General features: G+C 43.6%; 1 protein-coding gene across 2 annotated transcripts in view; it reads right to left on the bottom strand.

Moving 5' to 3' along the window:
- PKP1 (plakophilin 1) overlaps positions 1-26,290 on the bottom strand; it is an 80,611-nt gene that overhangs the window by 24,129 nt on the left and 30,192 nt on the right. For both annotated transcript variants that reach the window (XR_011165734.1, XM_069074541.1), the window contains exons 3-5: positions 6,527-6,918; positions 3,107-3,251; positions 911-1,118 (exon numbers count right to left, since the gene is read on the bottom strand). Coding sequence is in view for 1 of the 2 variants with exons in the window: in XM_069074541.1 (XP_068930642.1) it covers positions 911-1,118; positions 3,107-3,251; positions 6,527-6,918 (745 nt within the window). In the remaining variant the exon portion in view is untranslated. The remainder of the gene's footprint in view (positions 1-910; positions 1,119-3,106; positions 3,252-6,526; positions 6,919-26,290) is intronic.

Raw genomic sequence — 26,290 nt, 5'->3', positions numbered from 1 at the left:
GCTAGGTGGCACAGTGAATAGAGCACTGGCCCTGGAGTCAGGAGGACCTGAGTTCAAATTTGGCCTCAGACACTTCACACATACACACACACACACACACACACACACACACACACACACACACAAACTAGCCATGTGACCTTGGGCAAATCACTTAATCCCAATTGCCCTCCAAAAAGAAAAAAAAAGTTCTAATGATGATGAACTGAACACCACTATTGTATATCTCTAGGGTAACCCCAATAGTTCCATTTGTTGGGGGTTCCATTCCTCTTTGTCATGCCCAAGCGTAAGCTCATATTTGCTTTTTGGGGAATTCAAAGAATAGTCCCCAAATGTTTATACCCTCTCCATAAAAAGTAAGTCCACTTTGCTAAGATAACTATCAGATATGGCAACTAGTCAATCTATTTCCCCTTCTTCTGAAATACCCACTGGCCTCTGACATCTTTGATCACATTTGATGCCCAGGCTTAGATCATGGGTAAAGTGAAAGAAATATGAACCAGCTCCTGGAAAAATTTACAAATTACTTGCTCTCCCTTGGCTTCAGAGTTTTCCTCTAAGAACATTGGACTAAGTGATCTAGAAGGCCCCTTTATCTTTAGAATTCTATGGCTCTCATATTGCCGAGCCCCAAATTCCTTTGTCTTTATGCTCTTGCTGCCTCATGGTACTCCCCAAACTAATGACACGTGGTTCCCCAGGAGATGGGGACTGTGGTCTCCATCCATACTTGTCACTTGCTCTGCATGACCCTACAAACTAATTCCTAGGTGCCCAAGAGGTTTCTTGACTGCCTATCTCTGTTCCCTTAGCTTTCCATGGCAGGCAGAAGGGAGGAGGGAAGTTAGAGGCTGGAAGAGGAGAAAGGGAAGAGAGAGAGGTTGGGGAAGGGAAAGGATCTCACCGGTGAGCTGCTTCTGGATCTCAGTGCTCCCAGTCCTCCTCAGAAGGTTCACAGCCTCCGGGATCCCATTCTGTCTCCTGGTCTCAAGCTTGTTAGTGGAGCTTCTGAAGACCAGGTTGCGGAGGGCTCCAGCTGCAGCTTGCTGGACATTTTGGTTGGGGCTCCGGAGGAGAGACACCAGTTTGCAAATTCCTCCCAACTGGTACACCTAGAGTAGCAAGGAAGCCACCAACATGAAGAGTCAATGACTCATTTTGAGGCTAGATTTGGCAGACTAGGGAGCCAGGTGGCACAGGGGATGGAGTGCTAAACCAGGCTTCATGCATGCTAACTTTGAGAACATCCTGTCCTTTTTACAGTTGGGGAAACTGAGTTACAAGTGAACAGAATCTATGAATCCCCCTACAAAGCACATATCATTCCCTCCCTTCTTTTTGTTCTAAATCAAGGTCACCACACCTAGCTCTCCCCTCCCTCCCCCAAACCCAGCCTAGATTCCTCTCATCTAACTTAATAATCAGGATTCAAAGTAGATTTTTTTTTCAGGCCAAACAATCCACTTGGGTACTTAAGCAAAGTATCCACATAACCCCTGGCTTAGCTTCTCTAGGAACACCCTTATTTGATTATCTCAAGGATAGAGATAAGGAACTCTTACTTCTCACCACTTCCAAAAGAAATTACATTTATCCTGCTTTTTCATGTGACAGCAGAGTATAGGCACCAGGCATATGAGAGGGGACATATGGGAAGGCAGGAGAAATGGGGCTATTTAATTAGACTTGCCTAAGAGATTCCCTAGATTCATAGCTGGTACCAAAAAGTCTCTTCCACGACTGTGTCTACACTGGTTACTAGAGAAACAACTTAGATCCACATCAAAAGGGCAACTTCCCTAGAACAATGAGAATTTTTGCTTCAGCCACGGGTAGTTAATTAATAGAAACTTGCCTGGCTTGCTTGAAATTAACACAACGACTGGGACTGATGGTGAATCTAAAGCTAGAAGAGTCCAAAGATGCCTTCAAACCCAGCCCCCTCATTTTTATGGATGGGGAAACAAAGGCATGGGGCCATTAAATGACTTGTCCAAAGATACACAGAGTCAGAGATGTTATTTGAACCCATGTTCTCTAATTTTTTTTACTAACCAGACACATATGTTAGCATATGATTTCAGATGGAAATCAATCCAAAAGAAGCAATGAGGTACAATAGGAAGAAAAGTGGCTCTAAAATCAGAGAATATGGGTCAGTACTATGCACAGATCCCAAGTCTACAGGCTGCTAAAGAGCCCTGTCCTCCTGCAGAGAGGGTTTGGTTTTGTTCTTTAAAGCAATCAAAAAAAAATAAATGCAATCAAATATAAAATTTGGGTTCAAATTTCTTGGAAGAGAATTTCACTGATTTCTGAATGAATGAGATGAATCATCTGAATTATCCATGCACTTGACTGAAGTAGCATGATAGACTGGGAAGAGTGTTGAATGGGGAGTGTGGTGGACAGCTTTGTAACTGCTCATGTGGCTTTGGACAAGTCACCAATGCAAGGACAGAACATTATGTCTCAAAGGAACAGAAGAGGTCATCTAATCCAACTCCCTTATTTAAAGCTATGAAGAAAATAAAGCCTAGAGACGGATTAAATGGCTTGTCTAAAAGACACAATTAGTAAGCAGCAGAGCCGAGGTTTGAATCCCTCGACTTCAAAGTCATCTGGCTCTATACCTGGCCCTCTTTTCCACTATACCATACTTCCTTCCTATCACTAGATGTTACTAAAGTTGGTAGTATTAAGTTATCATAATAGCTAATAATAATATTATTTATATAGTGCTTGAAGGTTTACAAAGTGCTATATGCATGGTATTTCATTTGATTATGGTTATGGACAACCATTTAACCAAAAGCAGGTAAGTTAAGTCAGGCTAGTTGGAATGATGGGGAATTGGTGAGTGATAGGGAGGGGGGAAGGAGACAGAAAAAAGGAATGGACAGAGAAGATTCAGTGTTGGTGATCATGCAGCCTAGATCTATTTATGGGCCATCTTGAGCACTCCAACCTACTCCAGGGGCTGGGCAGGATGAGGAAGAACCAGAAGAGAGAAAGCCTCCACTCAACTTTAAACATAGAACCAGTCCAACATCTAGGTCTTGCTCTAGCAGGTTCAAGGGGAAAATATGCAGTTGGTTACCTGTTGCTTGGCAGATTCATCCTGGAAACAGGTGTGCTGGATGTAATAGGCCCCAATAGCCTGATACTTCTCATCCTGAGAGCTCAGGAACTGAACAGCCTTGGGGATAGTCAAGCCACTGCACTCTATGTCTTCACTGCAGATCCTGAGTAAGAGAAGCAGAAGAACATGAGTTACCCTGGGCTGACACAGGACATCCTGCCTCAGGAGCTCCAGGCCCTGGAGGCCAGCTCTGACATAGCTTCCAAAACCTCATCAGTACTCCAGAGAATCAAGATGGAGGCAGCCAGAGCTGCTAAAACAGCATTTACACCTTTTGTTGTTCAGTCAATCATGTCCAACTCTTCACAACTCCATTTGGGGTTTTCTTGCCAAAGATACTAGAGTGGTTTGTCATTTCCTCCTCCAGTTCATTTTATAGATGAGGGAACTAAGATAAACAGGGTTAAGTGACTTGTCCAGGGTCACATAGCTAGTAAGTGCCTAAAGCTAGATTTGAACTCAGGAAGATGAACCTTCTGGATTCCAGGCCCGGTGCTTTATCTGCTTTACCACCTAGCTGCCCCTCCCTCATGGAAACAGTTCCTCTAATATGAACCTGTTCATGATGGAAATGGACCCATTGACTGGAAGGTTCCCACCCAAGGACATGTAGCTGATTCACCCTCTTCCAGGAAAGCATGACATTAATTTAGAGTTGGTAAGATAATGGTTGTAATGAGATTCAAGTCCTGGCTTTGCTCTCCATATGCATAAACTAAATGCCATTCAATTGAATAAACACTTATTAAGTACCTCCTACATTAAAGTCCCTGTGCTAGGCTGGTGATACCAAGATAAACATGACCTACCATAGATCCCACCCCGGCCCCGAGTTAGACATTTGGAACATTGACACCACTAGTCATGAAGCCACCAGGCGAAAGAGGGTGGAGGAGGATGTATAAGTCACCAAGCCCATCAAGTCTTCATTGGAAATGTCCCTTCTCCTTTCTCATTCCCCAGTCTGCCTAATCGTTCCACCTTTATCATCTTGTGTGTGAACTAATGCCTCCTAACTAATCTCTGCCCATTGTTTTTCCTCAGTCCTGTCCATCTGGCATCAAACCCCTGCCTGACTAAACCATCCTCAGTAGTTCCCCAATGGCTACAGCAAAAAGTCCAGATTCCTGGCCTGGCTTCCAAGGCCCTCCACAATCTGACTCCAACTTAGCTTTCTTTCCTTATCCCTAATTACTCCACTATACCAACCTCCCACTCCAGCTAAATTGGTGTCCTCATGTTTCCCAAACACTCTCACTTCCCCTTAGTGAATTCTTTTTGTATTGGATTAGATATCTTTTCCCTTTTCCCCATCTGAATCCCACCATCCTTTAAGTCTTATCCTACTGAAGGTCTACTAAGAAACTCTGGAATCTTCACTTTTTTTTTTTTTTTGGCCTTTGCATTGAGATAATGAATCAAGGCCTGGGGCTGCCATTTTGTAGTCACCAAAGGAGAATGCAACAATGAAGAGGTGTCTCCCCACTATTTTCTACCCTAAATCATTCTGAAGTCTTGCTGTTATACTATAGCATTGAGGCAGAGAGGTATGGACAGTGGATTAAAGTTAAAGAATGGCTGGTAGAGTGAGGAAGACCTGAGTAGAAATCTTACCTTGGGAACTTCTAACTATGCGACCTCTGAGAAAGTCACATAACCTCTGTCTACCACAATTTCCTCATTTTAAAATGGAAATAATAATGATAATAACACCTATCTCCCCCCACCCTACACATCACAGGGTTGTTGTGAGGATAAAATGAAATAATTCGTGTAAAGTGATTTTTATGCTTTAAAGTGCTATATAAATGCTTTGTTGTTCAGTTGTTTCCAACTCTTCATGAACCTATGGGCCATAGCATGCCAATACTGTCCATGGGATTTTCTTGGCAAAGATACTGGAGTGGTTTGCCATTTCCTTCTCCAGTGGGTTGAGGCAAACAGAGGTAAGGTGACTTTCCCAGGGTCACATAGCTAGTAAGTATCTGGAGCCGGATTTCAACTCAGATCTTCCAGGTTCAATGCTCTATCCACCAAGTCACCTACCTACCTCTACATAAGTCTATATCTATATATGTATATATAGATTTATATGTAAGTATATATAGATATATAGATACTTATAAGTATACATATAGACATATGAATACATATATACTTATATTAGATATGTATATATAAGTATGTGTGTATATGTACATATATACACATATGTTAGCTATTATTATTATCATCACTGTGCCTGGGACACAATAAGTACTTAATAAATGTGTGCTGATTGACCAATTGACTTTCTGGATGTTGGGAGTACCAGCTTCACTATACAGTGATATTCTAATTGTGAGAACAGTGGACGAGCTCAGAGGAATATGGGCCAAATAAACAATTAACAGGTATTTATTCACCCCCTGCTATGTTCAAGGCTTCGTGCTAGGTGCTGAGGATATGTATACAATGAATGAAACAATTCCTATTCAAAAAGACAGTGAGAGACCATCCCCAGACCAGAGAGGGGCATCACTCCCTCCACTGCTGGATCCTTCCTGGCCCCAGCCTGTCTATCCCTCTCCACCTCCTCAGGACTTGTGCCCCTTTACCTGCCTCACTGCCCTTTGTATTGTCTCCATCCCTTTACATGTATCCCAAGAAGACACATTCCTCCAATCTGAATCTTTTTCCCCAACAGTCTCCACAAAAAGCTGTTCTTTTCAAAACTTCAGTGGATCCACAATCTCATTAATCTGTGTTCCCCCTAACTTGACAGTGTAAAACATTTAAAACCCTGTGAAATCCATCTGTCCTTAACACCTTCTCTAGTTAACAGCATTTGACAATTTTACTTTTCACTTGTTGGTCATTCTTGTTTTTCTGTGTCTATGTCCCATGTCTGAGTCCTGGGTGAGGTTCTCTCTCTGTCTCTGTTTCTGTCTCTATCTGTTTCTGTCTTTGTCTCTCTCTGTCTCTCTGTTTCTCTGTCTTTGTCTCTGTCTCTCTCTCTCTCTCTCTCTTTCTCTCTGTCTCTCCCTCTCTCATCAGACTGGCAATTCTCTGAGGTCAGGAACTGAGGTCATCACACTGAGAGTTCCTAAGATCTGTAGCTATATTGACCACATCGAATTGAGAATTCGTGAGGTACATGGAATATGCACCTCCAAAAGACTGGGATCTCCCTGAGGGCGATGCCTCCCCCATCAGACTAAGAGTTCCCTAAGGGCAAGAACCGTGTCCTTCCATCAGGCTGGGAGCTCCCAAGGACAGGGTGCTTCTGCTTCTCTGACTCTTCCCACCCAGTGCCCAGCATAAAATATTGCATGATGAAAGAGTTCAGGGCATCTTAGTGTGTGTCAATCAGCCAACAGCTGACTCCCTAGCACTTACTTGGAGCTGGCCCTTGAGTGACCAAAGGAGAGGTCCTTATTGCAGGAGATAGGTGGGATGTAGACAGGATCCTGCTTGGACGTGCAGGAAGGAGGGCGCACTGGGCACTTCTTCACAGGCTTCTGACCACTGCAGGTACTGTAAAAGCTGTAGCGATTCTGGGTGGTCCTTTGGCTTTTGTTGCCCGTGTAGCCCTTGCGCAAGGTCCCCCGGGGGTCGCAGTACAGGTCCGGCTCACTCCGACTGGCCTTGATGTTCTGCTGGAAGATGTCGCTGCCGGGGCCAATGGTGTTACAGTTGCCTCGGTTGTACTGACGGTTCCAATTCTCCATCTGGCTGTAGGAGCTGAAGCGTCTATTATCCGTATCTCTCTTGAGGGTCCCATTGTAGATCTGATCAGGGAAAGGGAGAAAAGCAGCAGGTTCAATTTCCATTGCCCAAAGACACCCAGAATCAAACTATAAATCGTCAGCTTTCATATCCCACAGGCATGCTAACCCACAGTCTGCAGAAATTGTCTACCAGAACAAATCAGTCAATAAACATTTATTAAGTGCCTATTATTGTGCCAGGTGCTAGGCTAAGTGCTGTGCTAACAGGAATAGGTCACTGGGACAATAGAATGAGTCACGGAGGAAGATAGATTGAGAGCTCAGAGGTCGTCGAATTTCACAGGTGAGGAAACTGATAAATGGCAAAAGCAGGACCTCTGATTCCAATCCAGGGCCCTTTCCACTGTACCCATTTGGGCCTCAATTTCTTTACATGCCCAATAAGAGAGTTGAACTAGGTGACCTCTAAGGACCCTCCAGATCTTACAGATCTTATAGTTAATCCCAATCTAGCTTCCCTTAATATCCATCGAGCGTTTCTACCACCTCCACTTTCCCAAAGCAGATAGCAATGGGAAAAGAAAGAATTGATCAATTTTCTGGGTCAAAAAGTGGTCTATGTAACCTCATGTTACCCAGGAGGCTTTTACCTTGTCTCATGGGGAAATTCAGGCTGTCCCAGATGGCTGATAATAGATGGAAAGATTGGTTGGTACTACCAGTCACACTTCCCCAATGACATCACATAGAACACCTCTGATCCCCAGATGAGGTATCGTGGGGGATTTCCCAGTCTACTGGCTAAAGCTAACTGCACCCTAAACATAGGGGACTTCAGGCAACAGATCACCCAAAATAATGATGATAATACTTACTTCAATACCTCAAGGGAAAGCGTGAAAATCCCCTCAACAACACAGGTACCTCATCATCAAATGAGTATTCCTTGTCAATATGGGTTTTCTTTCCATTGATGCCAATGGAAAACTCCCCATGTCTTAGGTCATAGCCTTCATGAGTCGTGATGCTCCCTATCTCCAATTCCTCCCCCTCAAAAAACATCCGTCCCCTCATGGCTGACTTTCTAGTGCTGGCCTTTCTGAGCTTTGCTAGGCTGGTCCAGAACAGAAGCCCTTCTGGCTTTGTAGGACCTGTCAGAGTTTGTGCTCAATGGTCATAAATACAAGGTCGTACCCTGTAGCAGTACTAACAACAACAACAAACTTAGTAATCCATAACCTCTCACTATAATTATACATTGACAGCTCTTCACCTTCCATAAACTAACCAATAACAAACCCCCACACTACAAATAGATATCTCAAAACATTCTTGAGAATTTAGCAGACTGTATGAGACCCAGAGCAACAAACAAAGCTGTTATCCAGCATCACCCAAACTTGCCTTGTCCCATAAAAATTTAAGTACAACATCCTAAGAGATGCTGCCATAACCAGGTACTCATACTCTCCAACCTTCATGAAAAGAACAGCTTTCAAAATACAGAGATCTTGTAAAAGAAGAGAGGAGGGGGGTATAGTGGACAGAGCGTCCCTAAAGCCAGGAGAGCCTGAGTACTGTCACAGGCTGAGTGACCCTGAACCACTCCCTTGATCTCTCAGTGGAGTCACACTCAAATAGAAACAGGCCACTAAACCATTCATAATGCCATCCTGTGTGTTACATATTGACTTAGAAAATCATATATGTTTATCTGTCTGTCAATCTATCTATCTATCTATCTATCTATCTATCTATCTATCTATCTATCTATCTATATCTATCCATTTATCTATCTATCATCCATGAATCTATTTTAATTAATACATCAGTCACAAAATCAGCAAGGAATGACATTTTAATCTGATTCAGGCCACACCTGGGGGTGGTGTGGGCCACATGTTTCTCTCTGGTTGCCTGTTTAACACCTGGTCTAGGCAACTCTCTCTTTTTTTTTGCCTTTTGGAGGGCAATTGGGGTTAAGTGATTTGCCCAAAGTCACTCTTTGTGACCCCATTTGGGTTTTCTTGGCAATGACACTGAAGTGGTTTGCCATTTCCTTCTCTAGCTCATTTTACAGCTGAGGAAACTGAGGCAAGCAATGTTAAGTGACTTGCCCAAGGTCACACAAATAGTAAATATCTGAGGCCATATTTGAACTCTGGAAGATGAGTCTCCCTAACTCCAGGCCTGGCGCTCTTTCCATGCCACCTGGGGTACTGGTGTTATCATTAGACCCATTTTGCAGATGAGAAAATTAAGGATGCCCAGACTAACACAGTAAGTATTTGAGTCAAGTTTTGAACTCAGATCTTCCTGATTCCAAGTCCAGAAGTCTACCAACTATGCCACCTATCTAGTGTTACCTAATAGTCTTAATAACCTGCCTAAGTGTCTGCAGAATTTTAAACAGAATAATAGCAAGATAGTGACTTGTGCCCAGACTTTTCCATGAATCTCATAAAAAAGACAAAGCTACAGGTGAGCCCAAAGCATGGCATTTACTCTCTTCGATATGTCCGTGTTGTCCTTCTACAAGAAGATTTATCTGTCACCCTGCAGTCTTAGCCTCTCCTCTTCTTAGTGAGAGTCCCTCCATTCATTCTAGTGCCTCCGTGTGAGGTAGTACCTCCCTTTCCCTGACATAAGTTGTTCACAACAGAAATGTTGGGATGTGAAGTTGATCAGAAAACATCCTACTTACCCTGAAACAGTTAAAAAGTCAACTCATTCTCCTTCAAAAGAAAAAGATGAGGAAAAGATGAATGATAACATAGCAATAATAACAGCAACCACTGACATTCATGAAGTGCTTTAAAGTTTAGAGAGTGCGTTACATATACAACTGCCACGGTAACCCTTCTACAAGTAGCTTTATACCTATTTTGCAGATGAGACCACTGAGGCCAGAAAAGTAAAGTGATGAAGCATCAGAGTAAGACTTTAATGGGAAAAAAAATATATATATAGCTAATAATAACAGCAGCTCACTGATGTTACACTTCACAAAGTTTACAAAAGGGTTTACAAAACATTCCCCTCACAACAACTCTATGAAGTAGGAGGTAGGTAGAGGAATTTTTACATTCAACAGGGGAGAAAGACACCAATTAGATAATGGAAAATGGCACTCCCCCAGGAACAGATAGGAACCAGGCACAGCCCTGCCCAGTCCTCTTGAGAGGCAGAGGAGGGGGTCCTTGAGGACCTGTGTTCTCCTTTCCCTAGCTCTTCTAGTATCTGCTATAATGAAAGTAAGAACCCCAATACTACCATGGCCAAACTGCCTCAGGACAGACACGCCTTTAGGCTTACAACGGATTTGGTGGAGGAGGGGAAGGGAAGAGCAATCAGTGTTCAGTGACTTGTCCAGCGTCACACAACTAGTAAGTGCCTATGGTTGGATTTGAACCCAAGTCCTCCTGACTCTAGGATCAGTGCTCTATCCATTGTGCCTCCTAGCTGCTCCAGATTTTGGATATCTAAAAATATAAAAAAATTTAATTTTCCCCTGTTCTTATTATCAAAAGTTGTTCCTCAGTGCTACTTCTATGGAGGAAAACACATTTATTTCCTCTTTCCCCACTAAGAAGACAAAGTCCTTGAAGGCAAGGATGTCTCCTCTTATACCATGTACTCTGATCCCCAGTATAAGCCCTAGCCTATTGTTCAATTCCTCATATATTAACTGATCCTCTATTATGTGTTTAGGGATTACAAAAGCTGTATGAAACAATGGCCATTCTCAAGGATCTTTCTTCATTGTGGTTAGGTCCCAGGATGCATCAGCACCCTTCCATCCTCACACTGGCTTTTGAAGAGAGAAAATTTACCAAGATAAGCTGTGCTGGATACTGGTCAAGCTGAGTCAAAACATAGTCATTAATATTCATTATTTGAGCTGTACATGAAAAGTCTTTGGTCTTGCAATTAAGGCTCCTCCCTTCACCTTGGACCCTGTCTCCTAAACTCAAAGATTTAATTCCTGATTGGAAAATCCAGGATTTACTCTTCCATGGACTTTGCTTTCCTCTTCCCACCTAGAGATGTGGTTTTTCTCCAGTCCTCTCTACCAAATTATTTTCCTTCTCAGACATTAAAATGTAAGCTCCTTGCCTTTTGTGTATTCCCAGAGCCTAGAAGCATACCTGGTACACAGCAGGTATTTAATAAATGTGTCTTGATTGATTTGGAATTGAGAAGAGAGACACAAAGGAAGGCTAGTGACCCAAATCTCAAATTCATGGATCAGTTAGAATAAACCAAATGGGATAAACAATATGGAAGTTGGGTCCTCAGGGAAGCAAGAAAACCAGCAGCCAGTAAAGCACTATCCCCAAATCCACTACCCTCAAATCCATTCAGTTGCCAAGGCTGGTTGACCTTATCTCCCAATATCGCCCCTCTTCTCCATTTATGTACCTCCCCTGCTCAGTTCACGTCTTCAAGATCTTCTCTGGGCAACAAAAATTATAAGCGTCTTTCAGTTACTCTACCTGATTCCAGTATTGCCTCCTCTCCAATCTAGGGCTAACAGGATAATCTTCCTAAAATATAGGTCTGATCTCAGCTCAAAAATTCTCCCTATTGCTCCTGAGATTAAAAAAAAATAAACAACCCTCCTCAATTTAGCATTTAAAGCCCTTTACAATCTGGTCCCAAGCTATCTTTCTAAATCAATTTCATATTTTCCTACCTTTCCACACTCTGTGTTCCAACCAAACTGACCTAATTCTATTCCTCAAGCTAAGCATTCCATCTACCATCTCTGGGTCTTTGCTGCCTCCCATACTTGAAATAGACTCCCTTGTCTTGGCTCTTAGAATCACCAGCTTCCTTCAAGTTTAGCTCAGCTATCACTTCTGGTGGGAAACCTTTCCTGATCCCTCTACTAGTCAGTGTTCTCCCTCCCTTCAAATTTTCTTGCATTTATTTGTCTTCTACCTCTTGCATTCCCTAGTAAAATATTAGCTCCTTGAGGACAGGCAGTGTTTGTCACTTTATCCCTAACACCTGCCATAGTAGGTGCTGAATAACTATTTGTTGATTGGATTGAGCAGAGGTGAGCCTACGTTGATTCTTCACGGCAGAATCAATCCATCCAAGATAATTTCAGTGAGTCCTACTTATACTGATTTCCAACATCTAACAAGGATGTAGAGGGAAAAGGTCTTCTCAAGGTGCCTTATTTTGGTGAAGCCTCTGGGAATCAGACTCACCAAACTGCTGTTAGCCCCACTAACTCACTATTACCCACCCCAGCATCTGGCAGGAACAGACAGGCTTTGCAATCAGAGCCCTGGAAAGATTTACAATGATTCTGACCAGAAAGCTAAGGTGGATAGTTCAGAAAAAGAGTTAATAGCAAGACAGGGTCTCCCTTCAGAAAGAGCTGGTTGCCTTTGTGGGCTCACTGCCCTTGGAAATGGAGAATATAAGAGTTGGAGTGGTGGAGTGTAGTTTATGGCTCTGATATTCTGCCCCTTCCTATTTAAAGGATATATCTCTTTATTTAAGGAGGTGGAGAGCTGCAAGGCAGATCCTTGGGGCCACCTCCCAGAGGAAGATAGCTTAGTGATTGGACCATCCACCTTGAAGGACACTCACTGATGGAGGGTAACCATAGCCTCTCCTTGTTTGGGCATCCTGGCTGCAATGAGGTGGGCTTGTAGAGGGTGTGAATGAGGCAATTCAAGCATTCCTCATTCTTAATGACACAGATGACAGCTGTGGGAAGCTTGGTATGAGAAATAATCCAGTCATCTCAGAGAACAAAGGACAATGAGGCACAGAACAGATTCCATTTTAACACCCAGGAGCCAAGTTCCACCGAGGAGGAGCTCTACAAAGCTGCAGGCTTTGGGAACCGAACTGTCCACTGCTGTTTTTCCCATGAGCTCTCAAGGCTTCTTTGGCTCAGATCTGCTCTGACTTGCTCTCAGACTGAAGGATCAACATCCTGCCTGAGAAAACTTCTCCACGCAGGTGGTGACTTGGGATTCACCTTTCAGAAGATGAGCCCGAGCCAAGTCCAGCAGCCCAGAACTCGCCCTCCCACCCAGCATAGGTGCTGGCGTTAGGTAATCACCAGGTAATTCCCCCTTCCAGACCAGCTCCCTTGTGGCTCCTTCATTCATTCTCTTACCCTTTGATCTACTGTGGGAGAGTCTTATCTCTGGCTATACCTGCTTAGAGAAACAGGAGACCAAGGCTGTGGCTTCAACTCCCAGGTGTCAGCAGCCTGGAGGATTGAAGGATGGGCTCCAAAACCCGAAGTTGAATACAAAATTCAGAAGCCATGAACTGTTAGCTTTGTCATTGATGGTCTCCCTCCTCTGTCTGTCATGTAAGAGAATGCAAGCTGACTCTAGAATCAGAGGATCTGGGTTCAAATCCTCCCTCTGAGACATATTACCTGTCTGATCTTAGACAACTCACTCATCTTCCCTCGTCTTCAGTCTGCCCATCTGTAAAACGAGAGAGTTGTACTAGTTGACCTAGGATATCCTTTCCAGCTCTAAATCTTGTAGGCATCGGACTGAAACCAAGGTTGAATATACCCAGGCATCGTCCAGTTTTCTTCCCCAGGCTGGGTCTACACAACCTGTCACCATTATGTCACTAGAGGTAATGAAGGAGAAGAAACAAGGGCCAGGAAAGCAAAGATCGGGTCTTGGGGGTTTCCTGAGTGCTTGGACATTGAGTGGAAGAATAATATAGTCAGCTGGAAAGGACCCAGGGCCACAGCCACTCAAAGCCTGGGCTCCTACTCCAACCTTAGCCACTAACTGTAACCCTTTGCCTGGGCCTCAGTTTCCTGATCTGTGAAATGAGAGGCCTGGACTAGCTCTAGCATTCTAGGATTCTAAATGACTGCTCTACAAATGTTAAGCACAAATATACAATTAGTCCTCTCCCAGGTCTGTGGGAGTCATACCAGCTAGCAGCCACACCCTGCCTTCACCATTCTTCTCCTGGGAGCAGGTGGCTGGAAGGAAAGCCAACAGCTCCTGCACTGTGTGTTAAAAGCATTTCATGGAAATGCAACAGGGAATCCCATTGTTCTCAGTCAGAGGTACCTGGGGAATACATCTCTGACAAGCCACTAAGAACTCCACGTGCTCATCCCCTCTGAGCAAGCCTCTCTTTCCAATTTTGCCCTCCTGAGTGTTAAAAGGAATAACTAAATACCCTTTTAGGTCACAACACGTGTGGACTACATGCGAGGAATCTGGACTACTAGAACATAAACTCCTTGGGATTAGGGATTGTCTTCTTAATAGATACTTGCTGATTCACTGGGCACTGTTCTGGTGGCCTGTAAGACAGAGGATGTTGGTGATTAGGGATGGAAAAGTAGACAGCCAGCTGGGATGCCTCACTGCCACCCAACGTAGCCATGACCTCTGCTGATGTCACAGCAGATGTCACCAATACCCAAGAAGGTGAGCTTGGGATGTCATGAGCACTGACCATCTAAAGCTCTTGGAGAGTAGGGACCATTCTGGTCTTTTGTTTCCCTAGCATGTAGCATAGTGCCTCACACATAGTAACTGTCTAATAATCACTCTTTGAGTTATATTGAGTCATGGGAATGGGCCATCAATCCCTGAAAGCTGACCATCCATCTCTGAACACAGGAGCTCACCAATTTTGCTGAACTCACTGAGGCCATACATTGGGATAAAAATCATAAATTAAGAAGAAAAATTCTCCTTTTCTTTAACCTCATATCTCTCAACACTCAAGCCCAGAGGGACCCAGGAGATCTGTTTAGACAAGCCTGGTGCTCATACAGAAACATGATGAATCTCAGGTTCACAACCAAGACTGAGAGGTTTCTAACCATGCCTTCCCTACCCCCAGACAGCTATCTAATCCATGTGAAATCTGTGATAATTGCCACATTCAACTTTCCCAGCTTTCTTCTCAAAGGCTGTAATGATGGTGGCGTCTTGGAAATCTAAGGATTTCCACTTCCTCGGAGCTCAATATTTGGAGAAACAGCCCATGAAAGAAGGGGTGAAGACAGCATCTCCTTATGCTGCCTTCATCTCAAACCAGTGGGACACTCTGGAAGCCTTTTCAGCTTCCCTGTGTAATGTCTTCCCCCATCAGACTGTAAGCTCCTTAAGGATAAGGATTAGTGTTCTTTTTCTTATTTTTATCCCCAGAGCTTAGTACTGTGACTGGCACATAGTAGGTGCTTAATAAATGTGTATTGACTATGAGTGTGACTGTGACTCTGAGATCAGATTAGCAGTATCCTAAAAGGTAAATAATGGTGACATGTTCTTTTTTGAGAGAGGCGGCCAGATGGTACAGTGGATAGAGAGTACTAGACCTAAAGTCAAGAAGACCTGAGTTTGAATTTCACTTACTAGCTGTGTGATCCTGGGAAAGTCACTCAAGTCCTGTCGGCCTCTATTTTCCCAACTGTAAGATGAGGCTAACAATGGCACCCATTTCTCAGGGTTGTTGTGAGGATCAAATTAGATAATATTTGTAAAGCCTGGCACATAGCAGGCAAGTCACAAATGTTGTTTCCCTTCTTCCCTCCTTCTCTGTGAGGCTGGCAGACAGGATATGATGTCATTGCCATGCCATGCTTGGGGCTAAATCAAGCACGTGAATGGATAACAATCCTAGCTATCTCCACTTCCCTAAGAGGAATAAATATGGGGGTAGTTATATCGGGTATGAGAGTAAAGACATGACAATGTCAGCTTTTATAACTGCATCCCCCCCACCCAGTAGATGAACTAAGCTGACTGGTTTGACTGAAAGATTATGATTGAATGGTCCTCAGAATAACTCTGTCCTTCTGAGGGCAGATATAGCCTAAGTGTCTGGAGATGGGGATCATGGGAAAAGGAAGATTATTTTCAGGCTCCTTTATGGCTGAATGACCAGGCTTACCTCTCCAGAGCTCAGCTCTCCCTCTCCTCATTCCTCACCCACATATATCCATTCTTTATGGGTTTTTTAATGGTGTTTATTTTTGACCCCAAATGGCTCCTCAGACAGCTTCACCAATATTGCCCCCAACACCCCAGATCAGCAGGATGGGATTCCCCAACCTTGAAGTTCTTTTGGCCCTGATGCCCATTGTCATGAACTTCCTTAGGCAAGCATATCTACAGAGAATGACAAAGAGGAATGGAATTCTCACACAGAGTTGAAATAAGAGGAAACTATGAGGAAGGATGAAGAAACAGAAGGTAGAGCTTCAAGCAAAATGGCACCACCAAAAATAAGTCATAATGATGTTCAATGGGTCAACAAATACAAAAACAATAGCAACATATCGACTTGTCCCAGGATCATTTCTACAAATAGAGTCTGTACTGCATAAATGAACATCCAATGATAGATAGATTTCTATGGTTCTGTCTCTTATTTGTCTTAGTATAGACACAACAGAATGACAGAACTGAATGATTGAGCAATGATAGGAAACTACTGATGCAGAAACTCCTTCCATGCAAATCCTCTGTAACTTAGAGCCTCAGAGAATTTCTGAGGGCATCAAAAGGCTAAATAATTTTCCCAAGGTCACACAGATACTATACGTCAGACTCCTTGACTCCAAACCCAAATGGACCTCTACCCCCTCAAGGCATGCTACCTCTGAGGCAAATCCTACTGGTTTTATTATTCCCATTTAACTGAGGAGAAAGCTGAGGCTCAGCTTTTGCCCAAAGTCACTTAGCTAGCATGTATCAGATTCAGGATTTGAACACAGGCCTTCCCTTGTCCAATGTCCAATATTCTACCCCCATTCTTCTTTTCCATTGTGGATCATTCTTCATAGTCATGAAACCATGAACAGCCTTCAGCATCCAGAGATAGAGGGGCTCTTATGAGTAAAGACCTCTGGCCATTCCTGAATTCTGCACAGACTGAGGCTCAGCAAAGAGTAGCTCAACCTGGAAATCAAAAGCCAGTGTGTGTCAGTGTTTAACATTCATCTAGGAGAAAGACTTGTTGGCTAGGTCTTGGCTTTCCAGTCCACTCCCACACACAGATATCGATCGTTCTCTGTAGCGTCACTTTAGAATACAAAAGAAAACGAAACATACACACCTGTCTGGTTCTCATCTATGCTCACGTGAGACAGCAGCCTCCAGGAAAGCCAAGGATCAGGACATCCTAGTAGTGGCATGGCTGGATGGCTGATGAGTTTAGCCAGAGAATTCCACTTTGTAGGGGATAAAGCCGAACCATTCAGCTAGGGTCCAGCACTAGTTGGAGGCTGAATGGTTTGAAGGACCCATGAGGGAGCCCAAGGCTATATTCATATACATGTGTTTCTTCAACCCAGAGCATCAGAGCAGTCTTCAAGGAGGCATGGAGCCCAGCATTGTAAAGCTTGGCACCTCTCTGGGCCACTCCTTAACAGAGCTCTCCCTCAACTATCTCCTTTGTCTTTCTCTTAGCTCTAGCCTTCAACTTATCTGTTTACCTAGTTCCTCACGTGCAACTGATTCTATCCCTGTAAATTTATGCCTTCTTTACTCTCTCTTTTTCCCTTCCTCTGTTTCTTCTAGGAATGGAAAGATGAACCAGAATGGCTCATAATGCTTTTTACTTTACAAAGCACTCTCCTCAAAACAGTAGTGTCTCAGTCCAGTTTTTACCAATACGGAAAATGGCACTGAGAATGGTTAAGTGACTTGCCCAGAGTGACATAGCTCGTGTCTGAGACAGAATTTGAACCCTCCTGACTCCCATTCCAGAGACTTCCTTTTCTTTCTCCTCACCACTCATCAGCCATTTACATTCCTAACTCTGTCACTACTCATGCTGTTCATCAATCCTGATGAATACTTTCTCATTCCCTTCTCTCACCCAATCCCACAGTCTATCCTTTCTTCCAGAAAGCTCCTTTGGCTTTCCCTAAGAACCCTACTGATCATTCCCTTCTCAGAATCCCTACAAATAGTCTGTGTCGCATAAATGAAAACTCACTGGTAAATAGCCTTGTATTGTTCTCTGTTTCATGCAGAGAGACCTCATCTCCCCAACTAGAATCTAAACTCCTTATCCCACATTTCTTACAGTGCCTAATATAGTGCTGATACTCCATAATACTTGTTGCCTTGATTTGTCTTAAACATTTTGTGTCATGGGCAGAGGCTTTGTGTGGATTACAGGCAGGACTTGGGGTCTCCCAGTCTCAGCAGCATAGGGAGCTACCATACAAATTTGGCACGCTGATGGAAATTGGGATGACCCTGTTGATTTGGCAGGTTTACAAGGATATTATCAACTGGCTCTTGAAATGGATCAGATCCTTTCCTCCCCTCTGCAATGAACCAGATACTCCCCTCTCCTTTGCCCTCTGTCCCATCCAATTGGAACAAGTTGGGCAAAACATGCCCCTGTTGATCAACACTTCAGGGGCTCTTGGCCATATTCTATCCCAGGTCTCTGGTTTCCCAACCAGCAAAAACTTATATGCCCATTGGCAGACCCAGATGAAAAGAATGTGTGTGTGTGTGTGTGTGTGTGTGTGTGTGTGTGTGTGTATCCCAGTGATTAGCCCATTTGAAAAGAAGCTTTTGCTAGCAAGGTGTGGCCTGCTAAACAGGCTACCAGGAGGACACACCCTGCTCTTCCCTACACAGTCACACACCCCAGCAAAGCACTCAACATGGACATTTTCAGTAACATTAGTCTTTCAAAGTGTAGGCATACACATACACTGTCTGTTTCACAGAAGTTAAGGGTGCAATTCATAAGCTTTTCTCACAAGACTCTCATCACTCTCCTTTCCCCCAAAGATGAAAAAAAAGAGACAGAATTAGTCATGCCTTGACAACTGAGACATGTTTTCTATCTCAATGACTCCACCCCACCAGATCTCCCCTACAAGATTTCTAGCACAGGTATATACTGTATAAGGTTCGGTTCTATTCAGTTCAGTCATTTTATAGTCATGCCTGACTCTTTGTGATGACATTTGGGGTTTTCTTGGTAGAGATACTGGCATGTTCTGTCATTTCCTTCTCCAGCTCATTTGACAGATGAGGAAACTGAGGTAAACAGGGTAAAGTGACTTGCCCAGGGTCACACAGCTAGGCAGTGTCTGAGGTCACATTCAAACTCAGGAAGATGAGTCTTGCTGATTCTAAGCGCTGTTTTCTGCCTTGCTGCCCTATAACATGTTACATATATTCTCTCATTTAATCCTCACATAACAACCCTGGGAGGTAGGTACTATTTTTTTTCTCCCCATCTTGCCAATGAGGAAACTGAGGCAGATAGAAGTTAAGTGACTTACCCAAGGTAACACACCTACTAAATATCTGGGGTCAAATTTGAACTCTTGACCCCAGGTCCCCTGCTCCATGCACTGTACCACTTAGGGCAAGGTCTCTTCTCTAGGCTAAATATCCCCAGTTAACTTCAACAGATCTTTATACAGTATGATGAAAAGGCCTTTCATCAACATGGTTGCTCTCCTCCAGCTTACCTGCATCATTTCTAAAATGGGACACTGAGAAATTGACCACATCTTTTTTGGTGAGGTCCCATCAAGGCAGAGGGTGAGGTGCTATCGCCATTTTTATCCAACCTAAGATCCCACTATTTTTTGGCTGTCAAATAATGGTGACTCACATTGAGCTCTTGAAGTCTACTAAAACCCTCATATCTTTTTCAGATTTAAAAAAAAAAAGGGTTAATGGGACTGACTGTGTTTCCCAATAATATTAACATTCCTTTGTGAAGCTGTGAAACCCTACCATAACCTGTCCACCAAATGTCTCTTTCCATAAGATTGCTCCTACGGGGATAACTACCTCTTGCATTGCTTTGTCTAACATTTTCTCAGTACAGTTAATGGCACAACGTGGGGTTTGACTTTACAAGACTTGGCACACAGTAGATACTCAATAAAGGTTAGCTGATTGCTCCCTAAGCCCAACCTTTCCTCCTACCCCTCCTTATTAGGACTTCAGGCAAAGGTGGGAGGGGGAGGAGAGGCCTGTAGATAAGCGTTAACCAGCTTTTCCTCTACACTGATTCAGCCCAAACTGACTTAGGAGGAGAATGACCAAGATTGGAGTAAAAGAATATCCAGATATTTTGTCACTAAATTAAAAATATATAGAAGACTATGGAAGGTCACATACTGGGCAGGGTATTAGATTAACATTAAGAACATCTAGCTCAGCTACTTACTACAAAAGTGACCTGGGATAAATCACTTAAACTTTCTGAAACTTATCTTGTTTATAAATTGGGATGGCTAGGTGGTGCAGTGAATAGAACACTAGCACTGGAGTCAGAAGGACCTGAGTTCAAATCCGGCCTCAGACACTTAACACAAAAACTAGCTTTGTGACCTTGGGCAAGTCACTTAGCCCCAATTACCCTCTAAAAAGCAAAAATCAATAAAAATAAATAAATTGGGGATAATACTTGTAATATCTTCCTCTGGTGCTATAGTGAGAAAGGTACTTTGTGAAATATAAAGGGCTATATGAATGTGAGATATTAATCTTAGCTTGCTATGCAAATGACATGCAAATAAACTTGGGTGCTTGGGGAGTCTTGGAGAGGCAACACAGTGTAATGGAAAGAGCTCCAAACTTGGAGTCTGGAGAGACCTGAGTTTGAATCCTGACCTTGACATCGACTACCTGTGTGATATGAGCAAGTCACATAATTTCTCTGCATCTTATGTAAAATGGGGCTAATGATCCCTGGGCAACCTACCTCAGAGGATGGTTTTGAAGATTAAAGGGGATTAATACATAAAAATTGCTTTGCAAACCTTCAAGCCCATTACCAGCTGCCACAGCTTAAGCATTATTATCATTAATAATAACAACCATCGTGGATGGTGCTTTAAGGTTTACCACGTGTATCACGTGGCAAGCCTACTCTGCAAGTGATGCCTGAGCCCTTGCTGAAAGAGTGCAGAGAAAGGAGAAGCCCAGGAAAGGGCAGCAGCTGGTAGGAAAGAAAGTCAGCATCATTGAGCCCGCCAAGACTGACTCAGCACCCTGATACAGTTGGGGGTTAATTTAATGCCCTGAGTCACAACCAAAGTGACACCATAGCTGAGGGGCAGTCAGCCTCCAGAGAGAGATGCCCATCTCCTCAAAGGCACAGCCAAGAGCCCCCAAGGAGATAATTATACCCCTCATTCCTACTCTAAATGCCACCTCCTAGGATCAGAGCTCATAGGATCAAAGGTCTAGAGATGGAAAGAATATCAGAGGATATCTAGTCCAACCCCCTTATTTTACAGATGAGGAAACTGAGACCCAGAAAGATAGTGACTTGCCCAAGGTCCTACAGGGGTTAAGTGGCAAAGCTGGGATTTGAACTCAAGTCCTGTGCTTCCAAGATCAGTGCCCTGTGATGGCGCTTCAGTGATAGCATTTATCAGATAGGGGTGTGTCCTTGCTCTGTTTACATGTGATGGGGAAAGAGCCAAACTTCAAAGAACGACTGCATGTATGTGTACATGTGGGTGTACATGTGTGTACATACATGTGTATGTATGTGCTGCCTAGATTAGGCTGATCTCTTTAAGCATGTCTTAGGACCATGTTGTCTATTCTCCTGGTATCTCCTACCAGTATCACTAGAATACTCAGTGGTGATATCATTTCCCCAAAAGACATTGATAAATGATTATGAACTGCTTAGAAAGAACTCTGCTTTGAGGTGGTACAGGGAAATCAGACAAGTCGTAACACCGAATGAGATTGGGCAAAGCATACTAGATTGCGTACTAGGCTTGAGGTCAGGAAAAGCCAGGCTCAAATCCTACCAAAGACATTTACTAGCTGTGTGTCCCTGAGCAAGTCACTAAACTCTCTGTGCTTCAGTTTCCTAATCTGCAACATGAGGGAGTTGGACTCCATGGCTTCTAAGGTTTCTTCCAGCTATAAATCTGTTATCATGTGAAATGTTAAAAAAAAAAAAAACCTTTTAAAAAATTTAATACTTTGAATCAAGCCCATGTAGAAAAAACATGGTATTCAGCTCTTCCCTCCCCCAAAAAAGCCCCAAATGATATTTATTACAGCCACTTCTATGAACTATATGGAAAATGGAAATGGAACTGCTCTTCACTAGCAAGTTTATCTACATAATTCAATTTTAAAAATTCATATTGCCTGAAGTACTCATAATAGAAATAAAATATAGGCTCACCCATTACATTTTCTTTTCACTTAATGGATCTTGTGAGAAAGTATTGTCTTCACCTAAAAGATTACGATTCCAGCCATGTTACCTTCACAAAGGAAAGCACTTTTCTTCTCTAGGATACTGGGCTCAAAGTCTGGCCAATGGGCCTACCACTCAAAGAGTATATTCTTGAATGACTGAGCTGGGCCAAGCAACTGATTCCAGGCTTTCTTCCAGACAGCATCTCAAACTACGACAGACTGTAGAAATTGTCTCTTTTAAGAGGATCTTTCTTCATCTCTTAGCTCCCATATGGAGTGTGGAGTTTGTGGCTCCTGTGGCACCTTGTTGGGCAGTATCTGTGTCCACTAGAAAGAATTCTGAGGGTCACAGAAGGCTGAAGGGTAAAGGGTAGACAACATGACCACCAAAGTTCTCTTGTTTGATTTGGAAAGAAAAGCCCAACCCAATATGGGCCACTTCAGACAAATAAACTTCATAATCTAACTGAGAAAAGGAAGTTCTCATCCACATCCTCCAATGCCACCATGGTTTTCACTGGTTACTTGTGAATACCACTCTAACTCAACAATCACCTTCCTGACTTCTTTGAAATTTCTCAGGGTAAGTTTCTGGACCATGCAGAAGGCCAGGACAGGTCAGGGGCAAAAAGGGGACATGTGGACTCTGGATGACAAAAAAGTTCCCAAATGCATGGGTCTGGTGATGTCAGAGCAGAGGTTTGATTGAGGGAAGCTATGGAATTGCCTTCCTTGGAGACCATCCCCAAGTTCGCTGGTTTATGAGCTATCCTACTTAGAGAAGAGAGAGAAGGAAGATGAGGTGTCTTAGAGGCTTCCAACACTCAGTAATCCTGTGAATCCTCAGAGATATACCCAGCTCTTCAGGACTCTTGTTCATGCTGCTCCCTGGGCTCTGGGTTCCAGTTAGTTCAATTCCTTTCCTCTGACAGAGGTTGCTTCATTCTGGGAAGCAATATGGTGGATTGGACCAAGGTCCCAGAAGAAAGACATAAGTTCAAATCTCACCTCAGACACTTGCAGGATTAGTGTGAGGATCAGATGAGATAATGTGCACAGAGTACTTTACAAACCTGAAAGCACTATATAAAAAGTGACTATCCCCTGCCTCCACTCCTCATGTGTCATGTCTGGCTCAATCCCACACGCAGGACAATAACTTTGGTCTGAAAGGCCAGGTAAGAAAGCTCCCTCCTTTCAGAGCATTCATCAACACATGGAGAGGGGCCTCTGGGCCTCTGTGGAGGGGCACCCAGTGACTCTGAAGATCAGGAGGCCAGAGTCTCATTCAACCCAAAGGGCTGTCCAGGGGGGAAATGCTTGGGGAAAGAAACTGATCCTGATGGCTAGACAACTGAGTATTTCACAATGAAGGGAGGAGTTTCTGGCTGGGCCTTCCACCATCTTGTGTAATAAGCCTCCTCTATAGAGCACATCCATGTACATGCATACATATACACCCTACACATACACCCCTATGGACAGACACACACACACACACACACACACACACACACACACACTGTTATAGGTATTTAGCCTGAAGTAGGTCAAGTGAGTATAGATATTTCAAAGTTTTCCCAGTACCTAGAAGTCTATCACCAAACTGCCTTTGTGGAGATATTTTGGGTCTGGGCTGCCTTGGGGGGCTCTCCATTGGCATCTTTGCAACAAAACTAGAGGTTTCTGCAGGGAAAATGTCAAGGTCTAAAAACACCAAACTCCCTTCTGGCTCCTAGGAGAACCCCGAGAGATTGTACTTAATAATAACTCACATTTACATAGTCTACAAAATGCTTTAAAAACATTATCCCATTTGAAGCTCACAGCAAATGAGGAGGGTGCTATTATTATCCTTATTTTACAGATAAGGATAGATACAGATGAGAACCAAGTGGTAGAAATAGATTTGAACCCAGGACTTCTGATTCTAGAGCCAGATCTATTTTTTTTTTAACTTTACCGCACTCTCTTGACAAGCTGCCTCTGCAGAAGAGGGAGAAATAACCAAAAGCTACTTGACCCTTTCCTTCCTGACTAAGAGACAGCAACCTCTGAGGAAATTCATCTGGCCCAAGGAGTTGCATCCATCTGCTTGAGTTAGATGGGGTCAGGCCAATATAGAAAAGAGGAGAGAACATCCAAAGAGGGTTGGCTGACTGTCTTTCCCAACCCCTCACCTCTACCCCACCCAGCCACATCTGAGCACAGGCCAGACCAGACAGAGAAAACTGAGGAGTCACACCTTAGAATGGTAATTGAGGCTGAGAGGTATGACTCACTTGGCATTAGTCAAGTCTTGCTGAGCTCCGCATTGGGCGCACACCCATCGACCCCACACCAAGCCTTTCCAGCACTGAGAGGAGAGGGGAAACACCCTGGCAGAGCTCTCTGTGGATAAATTCAATTACATTCACCCATTAAGCCCTTCTTGGAGGCAGAGCTCTGTGCTGGGCATGAGGAGAGATTCCAAAATTTTCTAAAAGATGTGATCCCTGCCCCCATGGAGTTTATCTAATAAAGGAAGTGTTCCTAGGTTCTAGGTCCCAGCTTAGAGTAGGCAAACTGATGGAATCTGAGAGTGCCCTCCCTAATTGCAGAAGACTTTTAAGATTGGACCAGAAAGGGAGGGAAGAAGCCTTGGAGATTCCCTGTTTTATAGAATTCTATGTCCTTTGCCATGTTAATAGTGATTCCCTGAAAAAACTAACACTTAAATTATTTTCCACTCTAATACATTAAATGTGAATATCACTGAAAATAGAAAATAGACCTAGGGCTTCTGTTCTGTTTCAAATTTTCAAGTGAATGTGTCAAGTGGATGTCAAGTGAAAGTGGACTGGCTTTGGAATTGGCAGGTCTGGGTTTGAATTCTGGGTTGCCTATTTATTAACTATATGTCACATCCTTGAGTCCTAATTTCTTCATCTGTGAAAGAGGGTTGGACTAGATTTCTGAGTTCCCTTTCAATTCAAGGCCCCAAGATCCTTGAACCCTTGTTCCCAGTCCATCTACAGAGTTTCTGAAGGGAAGCTAGAAGCCCTAGGCCCCCCTTCCTCTTCTAGGTATGTAAGGATAGTAGGGGGGATGGAGAAAGGGGGGAGGCTTGCCAAAGGTCCCCTGGCACACTTGCTTCTCTTCCCACCTGATCTCATCACTTTGTCTCAAATTTGAAGTCAACTCTGGGCAGGAAGACTTTAGCACAGACAAGCCAGAGCAGGGCCTCTCCCAGGCCCCCAGGGAAGGTGCCCCAGTTCCCGCCCTGGCTGAAGGGTGGGGAGCACCCTACAACAGGCTTACGAAATGGACTCGCTTTTGTCTCCACCAAGCCCAGTGACAAAAGGAAAACTTGCAAACCAGCAGAAAAGATACAGGAAAACCAACCAAGGACTTTTTTCCCTTTCACCTCCTTTCTCTCTTCTTCATTTTTCCTTCTCTCCCTTTTTACTCCTGGTACATTTTCCTAAGATATCATTGACTTTGCCACTGAAGTGGGCTGGAAAAACCTCAGTGATGGCCCCAAACATTCCTAAATACTTGCCTTCTCCCCAGTTCCCTTACACAAAATGTTCTGGGGCATTTTGGGAGGCAAAGTTGGAGGGGTGGCAAACAAAAATAGGAGGTAAAAAAATCTATTGAGCAAAAAAAAGTACAAGACTAGATGTCAGGAAACTTGAGGTCTAGTCACAGTTCTGCCATTGATTTTCTATGTGACTTTGGACAAGTCACTGTTCCTCAATGGGACTCAGTTACCTCATTTATAAAATGAGAATGCTTAAGTTTCACAGCTGGAAAGGACTTTAGAGATTGGTCCAATCTCATCCACAAAAGATGCTGTTGTTCAGTCACTTCAGTCATGACTGACTCTTTGTGACCCCATTTGGGCTTTTCTTGGCAAAGATACTGCCATTTCCTTCCCCAGCTCATTTTACAGGTGAGGAAATTGAGGCAAACAGGTTAAATAACTTGCTCGTTATTTGAGTCAAACAGCTAGTAAGTGTCTGAAGTTTGATCTGAACCCAGGTCTTCTTGATTCTAAACCCCGTGCTCTATTCACTGCATCATCTAGCTGAAAGTTTAACTCAATTTGTTGAGGCAGAAGGGTGCAGTGGAAAGGAGCATTAGATTTGGACTCAGAGGATCCGGGTTCAAGTTCTGGGAAGAAGGAGATGAAGAAGCAGCAGCAGCCACAGAAGAAGAAGAAGAAGAAGAAGAAGAAGAAGAAGAAGAAGAAGAAG

Source organism: Petaurus breviceps, unplaced genomic scaffold (assembly GCF_028583685.1).
Source record: "Petaurus breviceps papuanus isolate PSGF00001 unplaced genomic scaffold, PetGlider_PUasm1.0 90895, whole genome shotgun sequence".
Lineage (NCBI taxonomy): Eukaryota > Metazoa > Chordata > Mammalia > Diprotodontia > Petauridae > Petaurus > Petaurus breviceps.
Note: the sequence above shows the minus strand (reverse complement) of the source record. Positions and strands in the feature narration are given on the sequence as shown.